At 36.4% G+C, this 19,308-nt stretch overlaps 1 protein-coding gene and 1 pseudogene across 1 annotated transcript in view; both read right to left on the bottom strand.

Annotated features, from left to right (window-relative positions):
* Nucleotides 1–393: 393 nt before the first annotated feature.
* Nucleotides 394–5,893, bottom strand: LOC117322280 (annotated as a pseudogene).
* A 6,773-nt stretch (nt 5,894–12,666) lies between these two features.
* The window catches only part of LOC117322279 (histone-lysine N-methyltransferase 2C-like), a 100,650-nt gene continuing 94,008 nt past the window's right edge, over nt 12,667–19,308 (bottom strand). The window contains 4 exon segments of the mRNA XM_033877093.1: nt 12,667–17,619; nt 18,083–18,241; nt 18,243–18,383; nt 18,758–18,935. Of these exon segments, the coding sequence (XP_033732984.1) occupies nt 17,527–17,619; nt 18,083–18,241; nt 18,243–18,383; nt 18,758–18,935 (571 nt within the window). The 3' untranslated portion in view covers nt 12,667–17,526.

The raw sequence follows: 19,308 nt of genomic DNA, 5'->3' as shown, positions 1-19,308 counted from the left end.
AAAGGTAATTTTGAATTTTAATTTGAAATTTGTAAAAGCTATATTAGTCGGGAACAATTGAAGGGAGCCCCTTGAAACGTTTTGCTCGTCACAAGTGAAATGTTATTTGGTCGGCCTGATGACCTTGACATGACCTTGGACCTACTTTTAAAATTCAACCCACTCGGCGAGCAATGTTGTCTTCTGACAACTCTTGTTTCAGAATTGACTTAGGTGCTTACCACCACATCTGCAATATTTAGTTGAGATTGGTTTAGTTCTTGAGAAGGCTTCTTTTAAGAGAAGTGGATGAAAGATCCTGCGCCATGATGCAACTTCTAATGAGCTTTTTGCCCAGAAGCGCTAAATTAATAAATATAAAGATTGCAGATCAAACATCACAAAATCAGTGGATAAATGCTTATGTTTTTAATAAATACTGGGTAATAGCAAAATATTGCATTGTATAAATTGCATTGATAATTTCACAACAAACACTGATAAAAACAATACAAAATAAATATATTTTCGAGATTCTAAAATCAAGACTGGAAACACAATCATGATTTGTAAATGCAAATTAAATACATAAAAAATTATGCAATGGAATGGTATATATTAAACAAATACATGTAAAATATGTACCCGACCCAGATGTTAGATACACTAAACATACATATTTAGATCACGATATTCAGGTAGATTTCCTTTAAAACAGCGACTTGATGTCTTGAGGTAGCTTACTGGATGCGATAGCCCAGCATCAACTCAAGGTGACTTTATCAATCTCAAAGTTTTGATTATTAGTTGGGTTCATCGCCCCTTGAACACCCAGGTTCATTTTGAGGCATAGTCACCTTGTAGTAGCTGGTGGCTACCTCACCGAATACTATACGGTTGGCCTTTTGTATGCCATTCCAAGCAACTGAGGTAAACATTTTACCCAAGGACACAACCAAGACGGTGTAGGATGGCTAGATCTTTGTCCCCTAGTAGGGACTGAATCGCCTAGCTTGGCGACCCCTGCATTTACCCGGTAATGGTTGAGATATCCATAGTTGGCGTCACCATTTGGGCCTGAACAGCGGGTCCTTTAGCTCATTGGAATACAGTACTAGATAAATCTGGGCTGTTTATGATTTATCTATCATCCAACAATTGTACACCTTGTACAAGCTAGTTATTAAATTAAAAACCTATCGTCATAAAATAGTTTCTTTTGGAATTATACTAAAATGAAAATCTCTTTTATCTGATAGAAGACTTCTAGAAGATTCTTCAGAAAATATGTTGGATAGGTCAACTTTGCAATGATCTTTGCCAGTGTGCAACAACTCGTGTGTAGAACTGGCAGTAGAACTAGCTAAACTACTGTCCGGACTACCTTCACAAACCTTGGGCTTGTTATCATTGCAAGGGCATTTGCCACTGAACACCGACAGTATTTTTCTGATTATGCTGTCGAGCGGTGCCAGAGACCTCATAAATTCTGGTAGGAATTCCCAGGTCTGGAAACATTTTGGTAGAACATTTGGACATTTTCTCTGCATAATGTTCAAAACCACAATTATTAATATGATCATGCCAACAAGACTGGCGACACAAATATAAGCGATCTTACCCGCCAGACTTAACATAAAGACGGAAACTGGCAAAAGTACAAACATCAGAATCAAGTACAGAATAGCAAACCAGCGGTATTTAGCTGTTGTGGCGCCGAGGAATTTGGCGCCACGAATCGGTAGCCTACGTAAAGCAGGGACGGGATAGAACAATATTATACCACTGATATTAAAGAAAAGGTGACAGAAAGCAATTTGAAATGCTACTTCTGCCTTGTCACCCGAGGCAGCACAAGCTGCTAATAAACCCGTCATTGTTGTTCCAATATTTGATCCCAAGGTCAATGGGTACATCCTTTCTAGTTCTATAAGTCCCAAGCCGACAAGAGGAGTGAGAGTCGAAGTGAAGATGGACGAACTCTGAACAAGGACCGTCAGGATTGCTCCCACAATAATCGTTACGCAGCCAGTCAGATGTCTGCAAGGCCCGGGGAACTCTGCATTTACAGTCTTCTTGATGGCCTTAGCAATGGAGCCATGCATCATCGAGTTGAGGATTTTGACGGTGAAGATGAGGCAAGTACACAGAATAACAATGGATGCTAACAACACAATCAGTCCAGTTGCCGTATCTCCAAGGTCAAGCATGCTAAATAGTGCCTCGCCTGTGGAAATTAAAAAAAAAAAAAATTATTTTGAAGACGAGGAAAATATTATCAATACCATAATTTACAAACATGTTCTATCATTATCCTACTTCCTCAAAAACAAAAGGCCCAATAGGCCTACCTCACTCATCCGATACTTAATGTGGATCACAAACACATTTTTTTTTACAAATGAAACCAAAGAGGTGAAAGAAAGCGTTTTTTTTTTTTTTTTTTTTAAAAGCAAATATGTCGGTGTTGTGTCTATAGGCAAAATATCAGTAAATGTTATCCGAGTGTTTACACAGAACTTCCTTGTAACCTTGAGTAATAGTCAAGGTCATTTCTTTTAGCATTCTCTTATCTCAACCTATGAACCTATTAGCCACATATTCAGAAGAGAAGTGTTTTAACAAAGTTGACCCTAGTGACCTTGAAAACGGGTCAAGGTACATGTAATTTCTTTTTGCAAACTTTTATCGGGCTTTATCCAAGGAATGTACTTACATTTTTCTGTTGGTATTTTGTGAACGGTCTGAGTAACGTTCCCATCGGTACCATTAGCTGTGACAACTGTTTCATTGTAGACACAGTACACCTTCAGAAGACTTTCATTTTCATGTCCCTTCTCTCCAGCAGCAATTTTTTCAATCAACTTTTTGTTGATCTGCAAAACAAAAATAATGTATACAACATTGGTTTTTTCACATTATGTTACAATAACATACAATGTTGCATTATGTTACTATATTATTTAATAACATATGATGTTGTATTATATGTTACAATAACATACAATGTATGTCCATTATACCAAAGCCTTGTACTTCTAATCATAAGGTTAAAGCTACAAAAATATATGCTAAACAGTGACTGAATTTCGAAATGCTGTCCCTATCTGTATCAATAGTCCAGAGATATTGACAGTAAGTAAGAATTACCTGGATGACCCTCGAGGTGAATGGCTTTGTGATGACCTTGAGAAGTTGTTGGTTTCCGCCCTTAAATGAGGACAGGTCACACTGAGCTGACTATCAGACTTGTTAATTTCTCCAGGTAACCTGCATTAACATTAAAAATTATGCTAATTTATTCAAAATTTTGTGTATTCATCCTATAATAAATCCAAGAGCCAACACATAAATTCCAACTCAAATAAAGAAGGCATATGTAAGCTTTTTGCCAGACAATGAAATGTACGGTAAATGCAATACACATATACTGGCGTATTACCAAATATGGGCTGGACAAGATGGAACTGCATATTTCTTTTTTAATACATATTAAAGTCCTAAGTAAAATATTCATGAATAATTTCAAAATCATCAGAGACAACTTACCAGTCATAACTTCCAGAGGCAGCAGAACAGCAACACTGAGCCAGTTAAACATATCGTGGACAGTTGCTCCAGCAAAAGCACGTCTGAACGTCTCGGGGTCACCTGATTGGGCCATGGAGACGATAGTGTTTGTGACGCTGGTTCCAATGTTGGCTCCCATGACGATAGGAATGGCTGGTTTAACCTCCAGAACTGGAATTTGTACAAAATTTGAGTCAGAAAATTCTTTTATTATTTCATATAGAACACCATGTTATGCAATTACCTGCCTTATCCCTCACATATTTGGTCAACAGGTTATAGAATAACATATGGCAACTTTTTTTTTGGGCTGTATCTACAAGTTTCTTTTCATTTTTACAAGCAATATTTATTCATTGAAATATTATCCTGAAGAAAAATAGTAAAAAAAATTTATTTATTTTTTTACATTTTTTCTTTACAATTATAAAGAGAGCCTAACTTACTTCCTGAAGCTACCATAGTGACAACGATGGAGCTCGATGTGCTGGAACTCTGCACCAGAACTGTAGCCAGTATGCCAATCATCAATCCAGTCACAGGGTTTTGTAACAACTCTGACTCGCTGAATACAGAGCCTGAAATAAACAGGATGCATTATACACAAAATAGACACAGTAAGAGGGATAAATAGATAATTTATTACCTATATATAAAAATACATGAAAAGTCACCAACATGACTGTGCGATTAGTTTTCCTTTCCTAAATTATGTGAATTCTTTGTGGATGAATCATATGCCTAACTACACACAATTTTTCTTTTACAAGTTTTTTTTAACTAAATGCTAAAACAGAGAACCTTACATGAAACACAATTAGCAACCAAATTCTTACAGTAATTTATATGCACAAGCAACATGTTCTATAACATTTTATGTATGTATTTACTTACCAGCAGTCTTGCCTCCGAGAAGCCTGAACGCAGAGCTGAGGAAACCCAGTGAACAAATGAAGAGATAGAGAAGTATAAGTAAGGCGATCACTTTGAAGACCACCAAGAATACTCGCTTCACCTTTCCACGCGTATCCAGCTCTGAAATACAAAATTCACCACAAGATTAACAAAAGACATACAAGAAATTTATTTCACAGCTAATAGTGTAACACTGTATGAATAGCAGGCAGGGTATCATTCACCTGGATATTTACAGATAAACGAGACACATTTCTTCCATTGGTCCCACACATGCAGCTTCTTGGAATGTGATTGGAACCTAACCTGTACACTTTACTTTAATTTAAAAGTGGAACTTTTAATGATTAACAGGTAAATAGGCAAATGGCCCTGTCTGACTCTAAAAGCACTTCTCAACATGTAGACCTACAGTGCTAAAAAACAATTATAATATTGCTTACCTTCTTTGATTATTGAACAATGCTTTGGTTACACTCACTATTCAAATATATCACAATTTCCCAGGGACAGTATAGTAACTTATCCAATAACTAGCACCTTAACATAACAGATGCACTGTTACAATATGTATTTCCAATAGAATTTCTTGACTACACACTTATTATTGTGGCGGGAAAATGCTGACAACGGACGCTGAGCAACGGCTTATCTTATTACACACCTAAAGCTGTTCTTGTAATATGGATGAGGAAATGTTTTACATTCAAAATGTAAATGATATAAATAATTATCAAAATAAATTATCTATATGGAAGGTGACCACCCTCGAAAGTCCAGGGGTTGCGTTCATGAGCGATCGTGAAGAGGAGACAGTTTATGGAGAACGTAACCCTTGGATTTTGGAGATGGGACAACAGAAGCGAGTTTGTAAGCACGGTTACCCACCACTGGTACAAACACTGTCATCATTCGAGTCTGCCGTCAGGGGGTCAAGCTCATTCGGCCCCTTACTCATTGAGAGAGACTGTCTTTCGGACATGTCCGATACCTCGTCAGAATCGCAACTTTCGGAATCTGCGGCCCGTATCATACAGGTAGCACCCTCACCCTGTATCGAAGGCACGATGACATTGTAAATCCAAATCATACAATGGGCATAAAAAGACCCAAAAATTAACATTAATTTTCATTTAAATTAATTTCAAGTTACATGTTACTTACCTTGGAGTCATCAATATCTAGAATCCAGCTTCCGTGTATAGAGTTTCTCTCATCTTTTCCGTTATTTTCTTTGATCATCTCCGGGATATTACTTCCTTTGCCCATGGTGTCAGCCACGTGAAATGCCGCCGCAATGAGTCTGACTACCGGCTTTTCAAGAACCAATCCTTGTGAGCGCTCTATTTTTAGGTACAGTACTCAAGGTGTTTTCCACGTCTTAAACACGTGGTATCGTAACTTCAAATGTATTTAGGATGACAAAATAACGATCGTTTAGACTGTTTTATTCATAAGATTCCTGTATTAATTATCCAGACATAACGTCAATGGTCCATATTTATTTAAATATAAAGGAAAAACGAGTTAATATCTCGGTTATATTTCAGCACACATGAAACAGCTCGTGATCAATAACCTTGACTTTGTAAGGCTTGATTCTGATTGGCTAACAGAACACACCCCACATATCCATCACTACGCGAAGTCATTAATGAAAATATTATGGAACCAGCTGGAACCGCCACGATCCGTTCATATCCTGACACCAGTTTGCATGTAGATACATTAATATGTATATTCCGGTCACTGATGCTGGGCACGTGGACAGTTCTATTATGCATGAATATCACTAGTGGGCCGAGCACGGCCTGTCGGCGCGATCTTGTCCTTGCTTTTGTTTGACTAATTATGCTTTTCAGCAAATGTATGCACAAATGATGATTAGACAATAGGAATATACTTATGTAAGTCTGAACCGGTGAATTATTACATTCTGACATACTGATATAAGTTACACACATTTACATATACTGGTACACCATTTTTACACACAACATCAAGTACTGTAGATCTATAAACTAATGATGACTCGATACTCACGCGTTCATTCAAATTAACACATTATCTCTAACATTGTCACACTCAGCAAAAATATACAAATTATGCAGGGACAATGATGAGGGTACTTTATTTAAGTTATATAAGGTTTTAATTAAATCTATTGGTAGCTCAGAGACGTGTATACTTGATATACAAGTCTCTGAACTCTGGTTTAAATATATTCGTTATAACCAAATGATATCTCAGAGTTACCGGATGTAAGTAGTTCTTCATTTGAATATCGAATATAATCAGAAATATCATTTAAGTTTAATGACTAACTGTATAGACAGTCTACATAGGGGGCATAAAAAGAAATAATGTTCAGCATTTCGGGCGCCCCACAGGTACTAGCTGGATATATATATATATATATATATATATAGGATATTAGATTACCATTAAACTTAACGCTATTCAAATCACCGGCATTAATACGTAATTAACATAATGATATACACTAATGTTATTTTTTGGTGTTGCAGGCAATTTCTTGAAGGCACTTGATATGTTTAATTAAGGTACCTAGATTAGGCGAAGAAATGATCAAAAATGAGCGGGATGGTGTACCAATATTGGCGATTGCGTAAGTTATGATGTATTTGTAAGCGGCGGAACAATGTAAGATATGATTATAAATGACACATAATTAGTCCCTGTAATCAGAGACTAAATGTCACGTGTGCTATCTGCTGTAATGACGTTTATTTTTGATCAATGACCTTCACCTTCCTCGACTTTATTACAAATCATAAAACTAGATGGAACCGCCACGATCCGTTAAAATCCTGACGTATGACGTACCGGGTATTTCACCAGAGTTTACGTAAATACCGAATGGTGCCAAAATTAGTATAATTCTGTTATTGTCGGCGTATCTTTACACCTCCTGGCACGAGAATGGCTTCTGGTGGTCACTGGTGCTGGACACGTGGACAGTTATTGACTATACATGACCATCACTACTGAGCCCGAACCCCGTCTAATATACGTATAGTATTTGCAACATATGTAATCAAAACGAAATTAGAGGCGAATTTAATTTTTGATTTAATTTCTTTTTGAACTCTAATTAATGGTCGAACGATATTATCAAACAAAAATAAAGTATTATTAAGATACTGTTTTGAAGGACCGAATACTTTGAGTTCTACTACACTCTGTGTAGTTAATGAATTAGTCTCGTTTATGAATTTATCAAGCATTTTCCTATACAAATCTATATTTCTCTACAATGTATCAGTTTGTTTTTCTGTTTATTTTTTGTTTTGTTTATTTTTTTTTTGCGAGAATAAACATTAAATGTCGTTGTCATTGCTATAACACATACATAGGTAGGTGGCGGATTTTATATATAGACAAATACTATTGGTCAAGACCAAATATTACGAACTCATGAATATATATATAACTAATGTTAAAAACTAATGAAAATGTGTATTTTTATCAGATTAATTAATAACATGATCTGTCCTCCTTAATTAGTGTCGTGCATCAACTACGAACACTACTTAAATTGTATATATATATTATATTGTAAATATGTTTTTCTCTATTACATCATGTCAGTATGTGAAAAGAGATTTAAATGAATTTGAACAATATATATGCCCGTGAAAATTGTCGGGTGTATTTAAACATCTATGTACAATGTACATGCAATTGAAAAATTTAGTGTCCACAGCAAAGGAACTTATCTTATCTTCTGTTTTAGCGTTTATAGAAAATGAAAAATGACACTCGCGGTGTTCTTGAAATTCGGTAAAAATGAACTTATGTAAAACACTTAGGGTTTCATTTTTATCGAATTTTAATCTAGTGTAACCCCCAAACGAGGCATAGAAAAGTCCCCCGGCATGTATGGTAAGAATCGCCCTAGTCTAGTCATAGACCTAAAATAACAGATTAAAGAATTAAAACACCCACGCTTTTAATCTTAGGAAATAAATGGTGCCAAAACTCCTGTCAATAAGGTGTTTGCTACAGTTATTTCAAAGTTACTGTCTCACAAATATCGGGATTAAAAGCGGATAAAAGCGACGTCATATCAATTTAAGTGGTGTACATTATACAATTATTGCCCTTGTTCCGGGTTGACATGAATATTTGACCACCCGAGAGGTGTCATGTCACCCGAGGGCGTAGCCCGAGGGTGACATGACACCTCAAGGGTGGGCAAATATTCATGTCAACTCGGAACAAGGGCAGTAATTGTTTTATTATACCGAAAAAAACATAAGTGAATTAATTTTGGTATCAATAAGTTTATTTATTACTATCAACAGTTTTTAAGAAAAGTTTTTAAGAGGTACCCCATCGTCTTTCTGGACCCGGCATAAAATTCTCCCAGTTGAACTTTCAATGTATGGACGTCGAAGTTTTCACAATCCTTTGGTCTAGGCCTACCTGTTGCAGATAGGAAATGTCTAAAGGAATCCACGGCCACATTGATGACCCTTTTGGTGTTTTTAGAATCCTTTTCTTGCAATAATTTCGCCAATTCCTCCTCTGTTGGCAGACGATAGCGTCCGCCGGCAGCCATTGTTGTTGTCAAGCAGAATACTCGGAACTTCTCTGATTCGACTACTTTTGAAGACGTTACGGAAGAGAGTTCCGAGTTGGGGCTCACGAGAGGGTGACATAACGATTTTGGAGGGCTCACGAGAGGGTGACATAACGAATGTTTTTAATCACGTGACATGGTTTTCACTAATCAGAAGCTGTGATACAAGTCTGAGGTATAATAATAACAATTGGATCAGTAATAATAGATTTATATTTTATGACAGAAGGTTCTAAAACAATGGACTTATATTAACAAACAAAAATAGTGCGAGTCCCTCCGACAGAACAAGACTGCATCTTGTAACTGGTAAGTGGTCATAGAAACCAGTAACTAACTATTATAATTAAAAGAGGGGTCACAGTAGGCCGTGGAGTGGCCCCAGGGACTTAAATTGAGAATTTGTTACAGTCTACCTGTATATGGACCTTTCCTAGCGTGTATAGAACATTATGAGACCAAAACGTCTCAAAATGTGCTATACACACTAGGGAAGGTCCAAATACACGTAGACTCTAACAAATTCTCAAGTCCCTGTGGGCGTGGCAGCATCAGACCGAAGAGCCCTGTCAACAGGCTGACCCTTGAGAATGAAGTACCGAGTCCGTTCAAGTCAGTTTGCCGACCATGCAACATCGATCTTGGGTATTCAGATGGACACAGGATCCCGAGAATTGGTTACAGTAATTTTGTAGTTTGGGCCTATCCTAGGGTTTCTGAATGTTAATCTAGCCCCTTTAGACGACTTAGTTCCAGCCCATAAATTCCTACTATTGTGCAATTTAATTTTATCAAGGCGAACCCTGGGCCTTAATTCCTTTTCACTTAATTGTAATTTGTAAAGCTGTTTGTAAAGACGGACGTTTTCTCGACGTTTCCGACCCTCTTTCCTTCAAATCATTTCATAACAAAAGAATCTACGATCGAGCTTTCTCAGAAATTTGAAGTGTCAGAATCCAAGATGGCCACATGTCAGGGACATTTTGATTTCCAGACCGGGCTAAAAATTTACTGGCCATGTAATTATGTATCGTTAGATACGCTACTTATTGTACAGTAAAATCTAGAAACAATGCAAGATATAATTTAAAAGCCACATATATATATAATTATGGCAAAATAATTTGTCATTTGTGTATGGAGTAATGTTGATCAGTACGGATTAACATCAATTATTTTTCTGTTATACAATCATAACAGAAAAAACTGGAGTGTACTCTAAATAAACCGCTAAGCGGTTTATGAAGAGAGTACACTCCAGTTTTTTTATGTTATGACTGTATAACAGAAAAAATAATTAATGTTAATTCTTATAATTTAATTTCGTCTTATACACACCAAGATATTTCACTTTCTTTGGCGAACTCTTTTCTGTGATAAATTATTACGCAACGTCATCAGCCAATCAAAAATGACGTTACATTTCGCAACGTCAAAAAATTTGTTATGGAGGTATAACAAAATTATTTCAGCCAATGAAAATGCGTGTTTCATACGAAATTAAATTATTATACCATATGAAGAAAAGTATAGAAGATATGTCATTTATAAAAGATATCTCATAAAGTATAATTTAATTTGAATACTGGATCAAAATTGCTCCATAAATACATAATTATACTGTACTAATGACGTCTATTTTTATCAATGACCTTGACCTTACTGGACTTGATTCTGATTGGTTACTTATATTATAGATCATAAAACCAGATGGAACCGCCACGATCCGTTATTTAAAATCCTGACGTACCAGGTATTTTATCAGAGTTTTATGTAAATACCAAATGGTGCCAAAATTAGCATAATTCTGTAATCGACAATGCATTTTAAAATTTTAGACTCTGTCGATCACTGGTGCTGGGCACGTGGGCAGTTATTGGCAATATAATTTACGACTATACACCATCACTACTCATCTTCGCTAGCCAAGGCTTCTGATTACGTTACACTCCACGAACTCAGAAGCCTTGGCTAGCGAAGATGTCACTACTGAGCCCTTCTTCGCAATCAAGGCCCTGATCATCACGTGAATACGAACATAGGGCCTAGCGGCATTTCAGGGGATCTTCTCCCAGAGACTTGTATATCACTTGTGATATACAAGTCTCTGCTTCTCCTAATGATATCAAAGTTCGTATGTGGGTATTTTGGGCCCAAATGATAGAATCGGCACATAATCAATGTAGAATTGTGAACAATATGTGAACTCTCATCCCACAGATGAGGTAGCTCTGGACTCTTTAAAAGTGGCAGATTGAACAGGCCTTGGGCCAATAATCCCAACAAGTTTTACCAATCTGTTATTGGTGAATTTTATACAAGCTCTGCGCATCCTTAAAGTGTCAAGAGAATCTGCAAGAATCAGATTAAAATACAGATTATCATTATATACAAGTCATGTACACTACATTATAACGAGCCCTAACCGGTCACCATCAGACCTTCATAAAGTATAGTGTATAATGATGATCTGTATTGTAAAGGGGCCGCATGCGCAGTGTCCCGACACTTTATCACTAGCCCTCTACCTCTGGAGTGCGAGTTCGAAACCTACGTGGGGCAGTTGCCAGGTACTGACCATAGGCCGGTGGTTTTTCTCCGGGTACTCCGGCTTTCCTCCACCTCCAAAACCTGGCACGTCCTTAAATGACCCTGGCTATTAATAGGACTTTGTAATAACACAGTGACTGAAAAGTATACACTGAAAGAGTCGTTATACGGTTGTTGGTCATTATATGCATTATATAAGCATGATTTGCGTTTAGAAAAATACTAGTTAAATCTAGAGAATAAAATAGATTAATATTGTCATCCCTGAACACCTATTGGCGGTAGGTGAATAATAGTGAAGCGACTAAAATCTGATTTTAAAATATATGTCAATGTAGGGCGTCAATTCATAGGTACGGGAATTAATCGTTTATTTTGTATTTTGACAATAGGCGTTTTGGTTGGGACTTTATACGTTACATAATTGAAGTATGTGGCAGTGGAAAATTTCCAGTCAAAAGTGTCTTTTTTTTTTTCTCGGTAGCAGATGTCTCTGTCTATATGTCTACAATTATAAACTTCTAACACATTTATCAATTTAAATTCACTTTACTCTAAGAGTATCACAGAACTTAAAACTATGTAGCCCTTAGGCGTACTACTGGCACAATTTTATGACCCATGTTTTTTTTGGTTTTTTTTAGTTTTTTTTTGTAAATGAAAATTTGTTTAAAAGGAAACGTTAATGATAGATCACTTGCTCTTTGGCAGACGAGTTCAAAATCATGTCATCGTTGTTATTTTAACCCACTTACAACCATTATGGCAGCTATCTTAAAAATCTCGCCAAGTTGAATTCACAACTAGAAATTGAACTTGGAATGTCCAAAGAAATTTTATCATTTCTTAAAAGTAACAGTAATAAGCTCTGCGTGTCAAAAATCAAAATGGCAGCTTAGCTGCCATCTTGAAATCCAATAAAGCTCAAAATATGAAATGCATAACTAGATGACATGGTGAACATGTAAGGGCAATTTGAGAAACCCACCATTTAATAAATTCACAAACATTTATGTCTGTTGAACCGAAACAAACAACAAAGATTGTTTTTCATATCTGTATACTTATTTATTTCTCGATCTTAATCATCTAGTGCTTCTGTCAGCAGCATCTCATAATGTTACATGGAAATGGATTATGTACAGTGAAGAGGACTATAGGCTATACATCAACAAACTCTCCATAACGAAGCAATAATTTAGTAATAACTCGCATAACCACTCATCCATCCGATCAGGTAACACCCTTCCCTCCATTATCCCTCCCCCCAAAAGTTTTAACAAGTTTGCATGGTTTACAGTAAAAAAAAAAAAAGGAAAAAAAAACCCAAACAAGAAACCAGTGTCTGATTGTCTCACAGCTCCTCCGACAGCTCAAACATAAGGTGATCCTGTCTGCTTAAACACACAGGAGAATCTGTCTGCCCGATCAAACATACAGAAGATCCTGTCTGCCTGATCAAACATACAGGATATCCTGTCTGCCAGATCAAACATACAAGAGATCCTGTCTGCCAGATCAAACATACAGGAGATCCTGTCTGCCTGATCAAACATACAGGATATCCTGTCAGCCAGATCAAACATACTAGAGATCCTGTCTGCCAGATCAAACATACAGGAGATCCTGTCTGCCAGATCAAACATACAGGAGATCCTGTCTGCCGGATCAAACATACAAGAGATCCTGTCTGCCAGATCAAACATTCAGGAGATCTTTCTGCCAGATCAAACATTCAGGAGAACCTGTCTGCCAGATCAAACATACAGGAGATTCAGAGGAAAGTTTTACCACACACAAGGAAACTCTCTTGCCTGGGAAGTCCTACATACAGAAATTCTATCCGAGTGGTCACACAAGGAGACTGACTGATCACCATTAAACTCTAGGATGTTTTACTGTAGAAATACTGGTGATTTGTGTATACCAACAGTATAGTGTAGTAGTAATACCAGTACAGGTACTAATGGTATTGTGTTTATAATACCAGTACTAAATGCCAGATCTCACAATTGATAACATTTTCTTTGAAAAGCATCATTAACAGCACTGACAATACCTAACTTAGTGGATTTGTTTTGAAACTTCATCTTATCAAAAACAGTATTTCATTTAAAAATTACAACAACAAAAATTGGAAGAAATTGAGAATAATTCCTCTCTTCTTGTAGTTTGATAAGTAAATCTGGGCTTGTCATTTAGGTAGGTTTAGAATTGTACATGGTTTTCTGCAGCTGGCAGAACCATAGCTGAATGACCATTCTCTCAGAATAAACACGGAACAAAAATGATTGCATTGCCATTCAGTAACATTTGAGACAAACAAATGTTTTCCGTGAAATCTTAAAAATCTCTTTGCCAGAACTAAAACATAACAAAATACACTCTATTTGCATAATTTGAAATACTTCCTGGTTCTATTTATAAATGTCGATTCCTCAAACCAACACTCCCTTTTTCGTAACCTCTTATCTCCCGTCTTTCCTAAAAGATCACTGCATACAGAACTGCAACACATTTTAGAAAAAGTGAAAATGTTGTGATAGATGTAGGAGAAACAGAATTGTAATAGGACTGGAACAATAAATACCTAAATACTTGGTTGTATGACAAAAAGGACATACGCAATATTTCATTAAAAAAAAAAAAAAAAAATCATGAAAAAAAGAAAACGAAATTGAACTACACAGCCAATTTCTGGGACTGGGAAACAAAATTCATTAGCCAAGAAAAAATGATTTGATGTTTGAAATATTAAAAAAAATGACTGCCTCCATGCCACATTCCTTTTGCCCAGCTATGACCATGGTCTCATATTTGTATGTCAAACAAACCTAACAGGTCATGTAGCAGAAACCGAAGTGTAGATGTGTAGAGGGAGCATGTATCGTCAAAATTTGGTCAAGATATAAGATTCTGATTGAAAGTGATGACTGTGGTTTACAAAAGAGGAAGGAATGAGGGCTCACCTACAATATTTGTGTTCATCCTATATGACTGAACACACCCAACAACAATTACCTGAAAATTATGAAGCTTTCGAGGAGAAAATGAAGTAAATTTGGGACCACCTATGTACCACTGTAGCCGAGTGGCAATATAACATGAAACACTTCCGTCCAATCACACTCACTTTCTAACCTAGCCAAGTCTGTCGTGTCACACAAGGACAAATGGTTTGATATGCTGCCTGGTTCAATCAAAAATCTCCTCTAGATGAGATCAGGAGAAAAAATACACACGTAGATACCTCACCTACAAACCGCTGTTAAGCTAATGTGGAAAATGCAAAATGTTAAGTTGAAACTAAATAATTTTGATGAATACACAACTGGATGATGAAGAGTTGATACAGCAACAATGGGCACACACTTGTTTACCATTCACCTGTTTACTTTATAAGCTTCTGCAAATACTTTTTTGGACAGAAAAAGAAAACTCTCCCACCTTCAATCAGCACTTGGACAAAAAGAAACACATACAGAACAACGTTCTCGAGTTTAAAGACTAATCCCATACGAATGGTGACAACTCTCACCAAGTCTGACGATAGCACAACGGTTTAAAAATTCTATATAACATACAAAACGCTACACACTAGCACTAGAACAACTAACTACCCTTCATTGTGGGACCAGTCCAGACACACAGCTAGTCTATAGCAGGGTAGACACTGTCAACTCGACAGCTACATCCAGGGGACATGATATTGCAAGATCAATGTTATCAAACAGAAGGGGAAAACATATTGCCTGGTTCTGGCAACTTTCAAATCAAGTTGAAAAATTTGAAACAAATTTCGAAATGAATATTTGTTTACTTTTAAATTAATATTTTTGTAGCTTTTATAACATTCTTTATTTTTGGGGGGTTCAAATTGCCATGGTTTTACTAAAATTTAATTATGCAATTTTTGTTGACCAGATTAACTTCATCCAAGAAAGTTATTGACATTAACTAATGTTGACAACATATCTGTACAGTGACCTGAAACTTTCTCTTAAGCTTTTATCAGCTTGAATTATAAAACATTTCCTTTTTGACTCCTTATTGTATTGGAAACAATGAAGATAGAAATTCACAGCAAATGAATATACCAATTTTTTAACAGATGTTTTTTTTTCAGAAACAGTGAGGGTTGTTAGAAATCTTTATTTTTGCCAGAACCAGACAATTTGATATTTGCCTTACTGCACTCAACAATAAAATTTACATAATGAGAAACAAAGAAGAAAATGTAAAAACAATTAATATGGAATTACTTCACAAATTAATAACAACAGATAGTCATAAATCTATTCTTATAGATAACAGTTTCCTCTCGGGTTTTCTCATTCTCTGCTACTTTGACTGTAAATCATTTTCTATAAATATAACCAATTAAAAAACCTTTAATATATAGATATATGAAATGTTTATATTACAGTGAGCGTGATCACAATCCGAAGTATAAAAATGATATCAAGGACCAAGACGCCAATAATAGAGAATATCAATAATAATGATAAAAACACTACAATATCAAGTGACCAACATGTCCCATGTCAACACTATCTTAATACACATTGAGAAAAAAAAATCAGAATGATAAATTGTGGGAATAAATCTATGTTTAGACATATACACAAATGGTAATTAGAAAGTTAAATACTTGACAAGTCTGAGAATTCAATTTTGTTCATGTCATCTGACAAATATATACATCACACACCCTGTGTCCCCTACTGGTCACATTAGTATCTTCCAGTTCAATACATCAGAGCTGCCTATTCTGGACCAATAGGGGGGAAAGAGGGTTCATTATTTCACCTAGACAATTTATTTCATTCCTATATCCTTGTATAATATGATACATTCTTCCCTAAACATTTCATTCATATCTGCATATTACTTCAATTACTTCAAATTTGAAACACCGTTCCTAGGACTAGAGCAAGTCTAGTAGTGCTGACCTGCCATTGGAGAAGACATCAGTCCATCTACAGTACTGTATGATACAAACTGGATGAGGTAGGCTAATATCCACACACTGATACACACCTACAGCCATTTATACACATACACACACCCAACAAATACTCAACAACTGCTTTGTTGTATCATAACAATTCACACACACACCTACGAGTAAACAAACCTGGTGATAATACAAAAGAAGTAATGGCACAATTTGGCTGATTGGTCTCCGTTTGGATTATTTGCATAATTCATTCTTAGAAATAAAACACAGGTCACACTGATAAAATCCAACAAAACATCGTTTGTTTTGTACATCCTGACGAGCCAAATTTACCAACTCTACATAAAGTTACATGTATCACTTGGCGGTGTTTATATCCTACCAGCCTCAGCCATGGATAAGCAAAATGGCTGCCGCGAGTGCCTTTCTGCATCAGGTAACTAAGGAAGAACTAAAGATTTAGCAGTGACTAGTTAGCTAGTGAGTATCTAATTCAACATCTGCCATTTTTAAAGAACATTTAAAAATCTCGCTGGTAACAATGCTCTGTATTAAGTGAGTAGCGGGCAGCCAGCATCGTCTATTCTGTATCACTATCCCCTTAATATATATCATTACGGTGTATGTCACCTTTAGGGGAGAAAGGTCACCACAAATTCACTGTCTGACCCAAAGACAAAAATCAAAATTTACACATCCAGTCAAAATTGTCACTAATCGGTAAATTGTGTCGAATCCAAGAGTATTGAAAATCCGGGGAATTTTGTCCAGCACACACATCGGTGGACAAGATGTCAAGTCCGAGATAGTTGTCTTAAATCAGGATTTAGGCTACAATCAGTCTAGCACACATTATGATCATGTACCAAGTCCCATCACAGTATGCTAACTTTAAATGTATAGACTTTGAGTTCACACCAAACGTAGCTTTGTTGTTATCATCCGTTCAGTTCATCCACTTCCGGCAGTTTGGTGCTCCACAACAGCAGGGAATTTTGTGTTGCTCATCTTCAAAGTCAAACTTGTAGTCGTATGTCAACTGTAAAAGAAAACGTTGCGGCAATGAATAACAAATCTCTGGGTAACACTCCTGAGTTATAAACACGTGTACCTCTCCTTATTACCAATCTACACACGAAGGGCTATCAGGAGGATGGTCGCGACACATTATTGAGATTTTTGAAGAATTTTAGTTCTATTACTGGCACTTAATCATGGCCAGCTCACCCGTTGTTGGTAAATATCCTATTAACATGTTTGAACTTTCTTCCTATGAATATCTGCTAATTAGATTATTGATATCTATGAAAATAACTGGCCACATGATAAGTTGAACTCAAAGCAAAAAAGTATTGTAGGGTACATATCAGAAACTTAACATTGTAAATAATACAAAATAATTCAGGTTAGAATACAGAATATTACTCTAAAACAAATTCTCTCAACATATCATCACTGATCATCAGCTCTGAACTGGTAGCTGACACTAAACGAGTTTTTACCTCCTCTCCTTTGGTGAGTTTGCGGTTGGTGATGATGATGATTTTGCTCTCCTTGTCGAAGGCCACCACCTCTGCCACACAGTTTGGGTTACAGGAATGGTTGATGTAGCGGGCAGGGCCACCAGCCATGGTGGCGTCTACCACCACCTCATTGTCAATGACGGAACATGTACACGCCACGATTCTGCTCCTCGTAGATCACCTCCCGCCGATTGGCCACCTCATTACGGATAAGGTCGCCAATGTACTCAATCACCATGGTATGCTTCTCTGTATCCTTGGCAGCGAACAATCCCAGCCCCTAAAGAATCATTTTGTCATAATTGTTACATTTTTTTTCCCAATGAACAGTCAAATCATATATTCAAAGGTAGAAATTCCAAATCTTTAATTTTCTTTGCTCCAAAGCTTTTCATCAAACAAACTTTGTAATCAAAACAATTTTAACTCTTGCATAAAACGAGGCAACTTAATGATTTATCCTCTATCAAATGTGACATTATATGCCAAGAATGGACAAACTTTTCTTCAATGTAGGTCAGAGGTCAACCTGACACACCACCTTACATAGGTCAACTGATGGCCCATAAGTATTAAGTTCCATTGACAAATAGTGTGGAAATGATGCCCAAACAAACCATTTTTTTGATGTAGGTCAAAGGTCAAAGGTCTTACCTGGATCCTGGAGCGTCCAAGGTACACATTATTTTTCCACTCAGTCTTAAGACGTCTGTACTGCTGCGACTTTGAGTGAACAAACTGCTTCATGTAGGGTGAATTGAGGTCGCCGGTCACTCCAGTGACGGTGGTCGGCAGTGAACGTGAGGTGTTACTGGACTGCAGAGTGTGGGGCCTGTTACAACACACAGCAATAGAAATGTTGTATTGTGCCTTTTTAACAAACTACAATATTTTTACTGTACATTAGAGACTAGGGTGCTAATTTTGGCTTTTTATATTGAGATCCTGTTTTCACTGAAAAAAAACTTAAACTTTTTAGGGATCTATATAACTGAAATTTTATGGTACAAATCCTTAAAGCGTTCTCTTTGTCAAATTTATTTCAAGAAAAGTGTTTTCTCAGTATATACATAATATATAGCATTGGGCCGGTGTGTGTTGAATAAGTGACTACATGATCTTTACATGTTGAACAATATAATATTGTTTGTCAATTGGAACATGGATAAGCGGTAACATTATATTATATCGTCATTTATCCAATA

Source organism: Pecten maximus, chromosome 2, assembly GCF_902652985.1.
Source record: "Pecten maximus chromosome 2, xPecMax1.1, whole genome shotgun sequence".
Taxonomy (NCBI): domain Eukaryota; kingdom Metazoa; phylum Mollusca; class Bivalvia; order Pectinida; family Pectinidae; genus Pecten; species Pecten maximus.
Note: the sequence above shows the minus strand (reverse complement) of the source record. Positions and strands in the feature narration are given on the sequence as shown.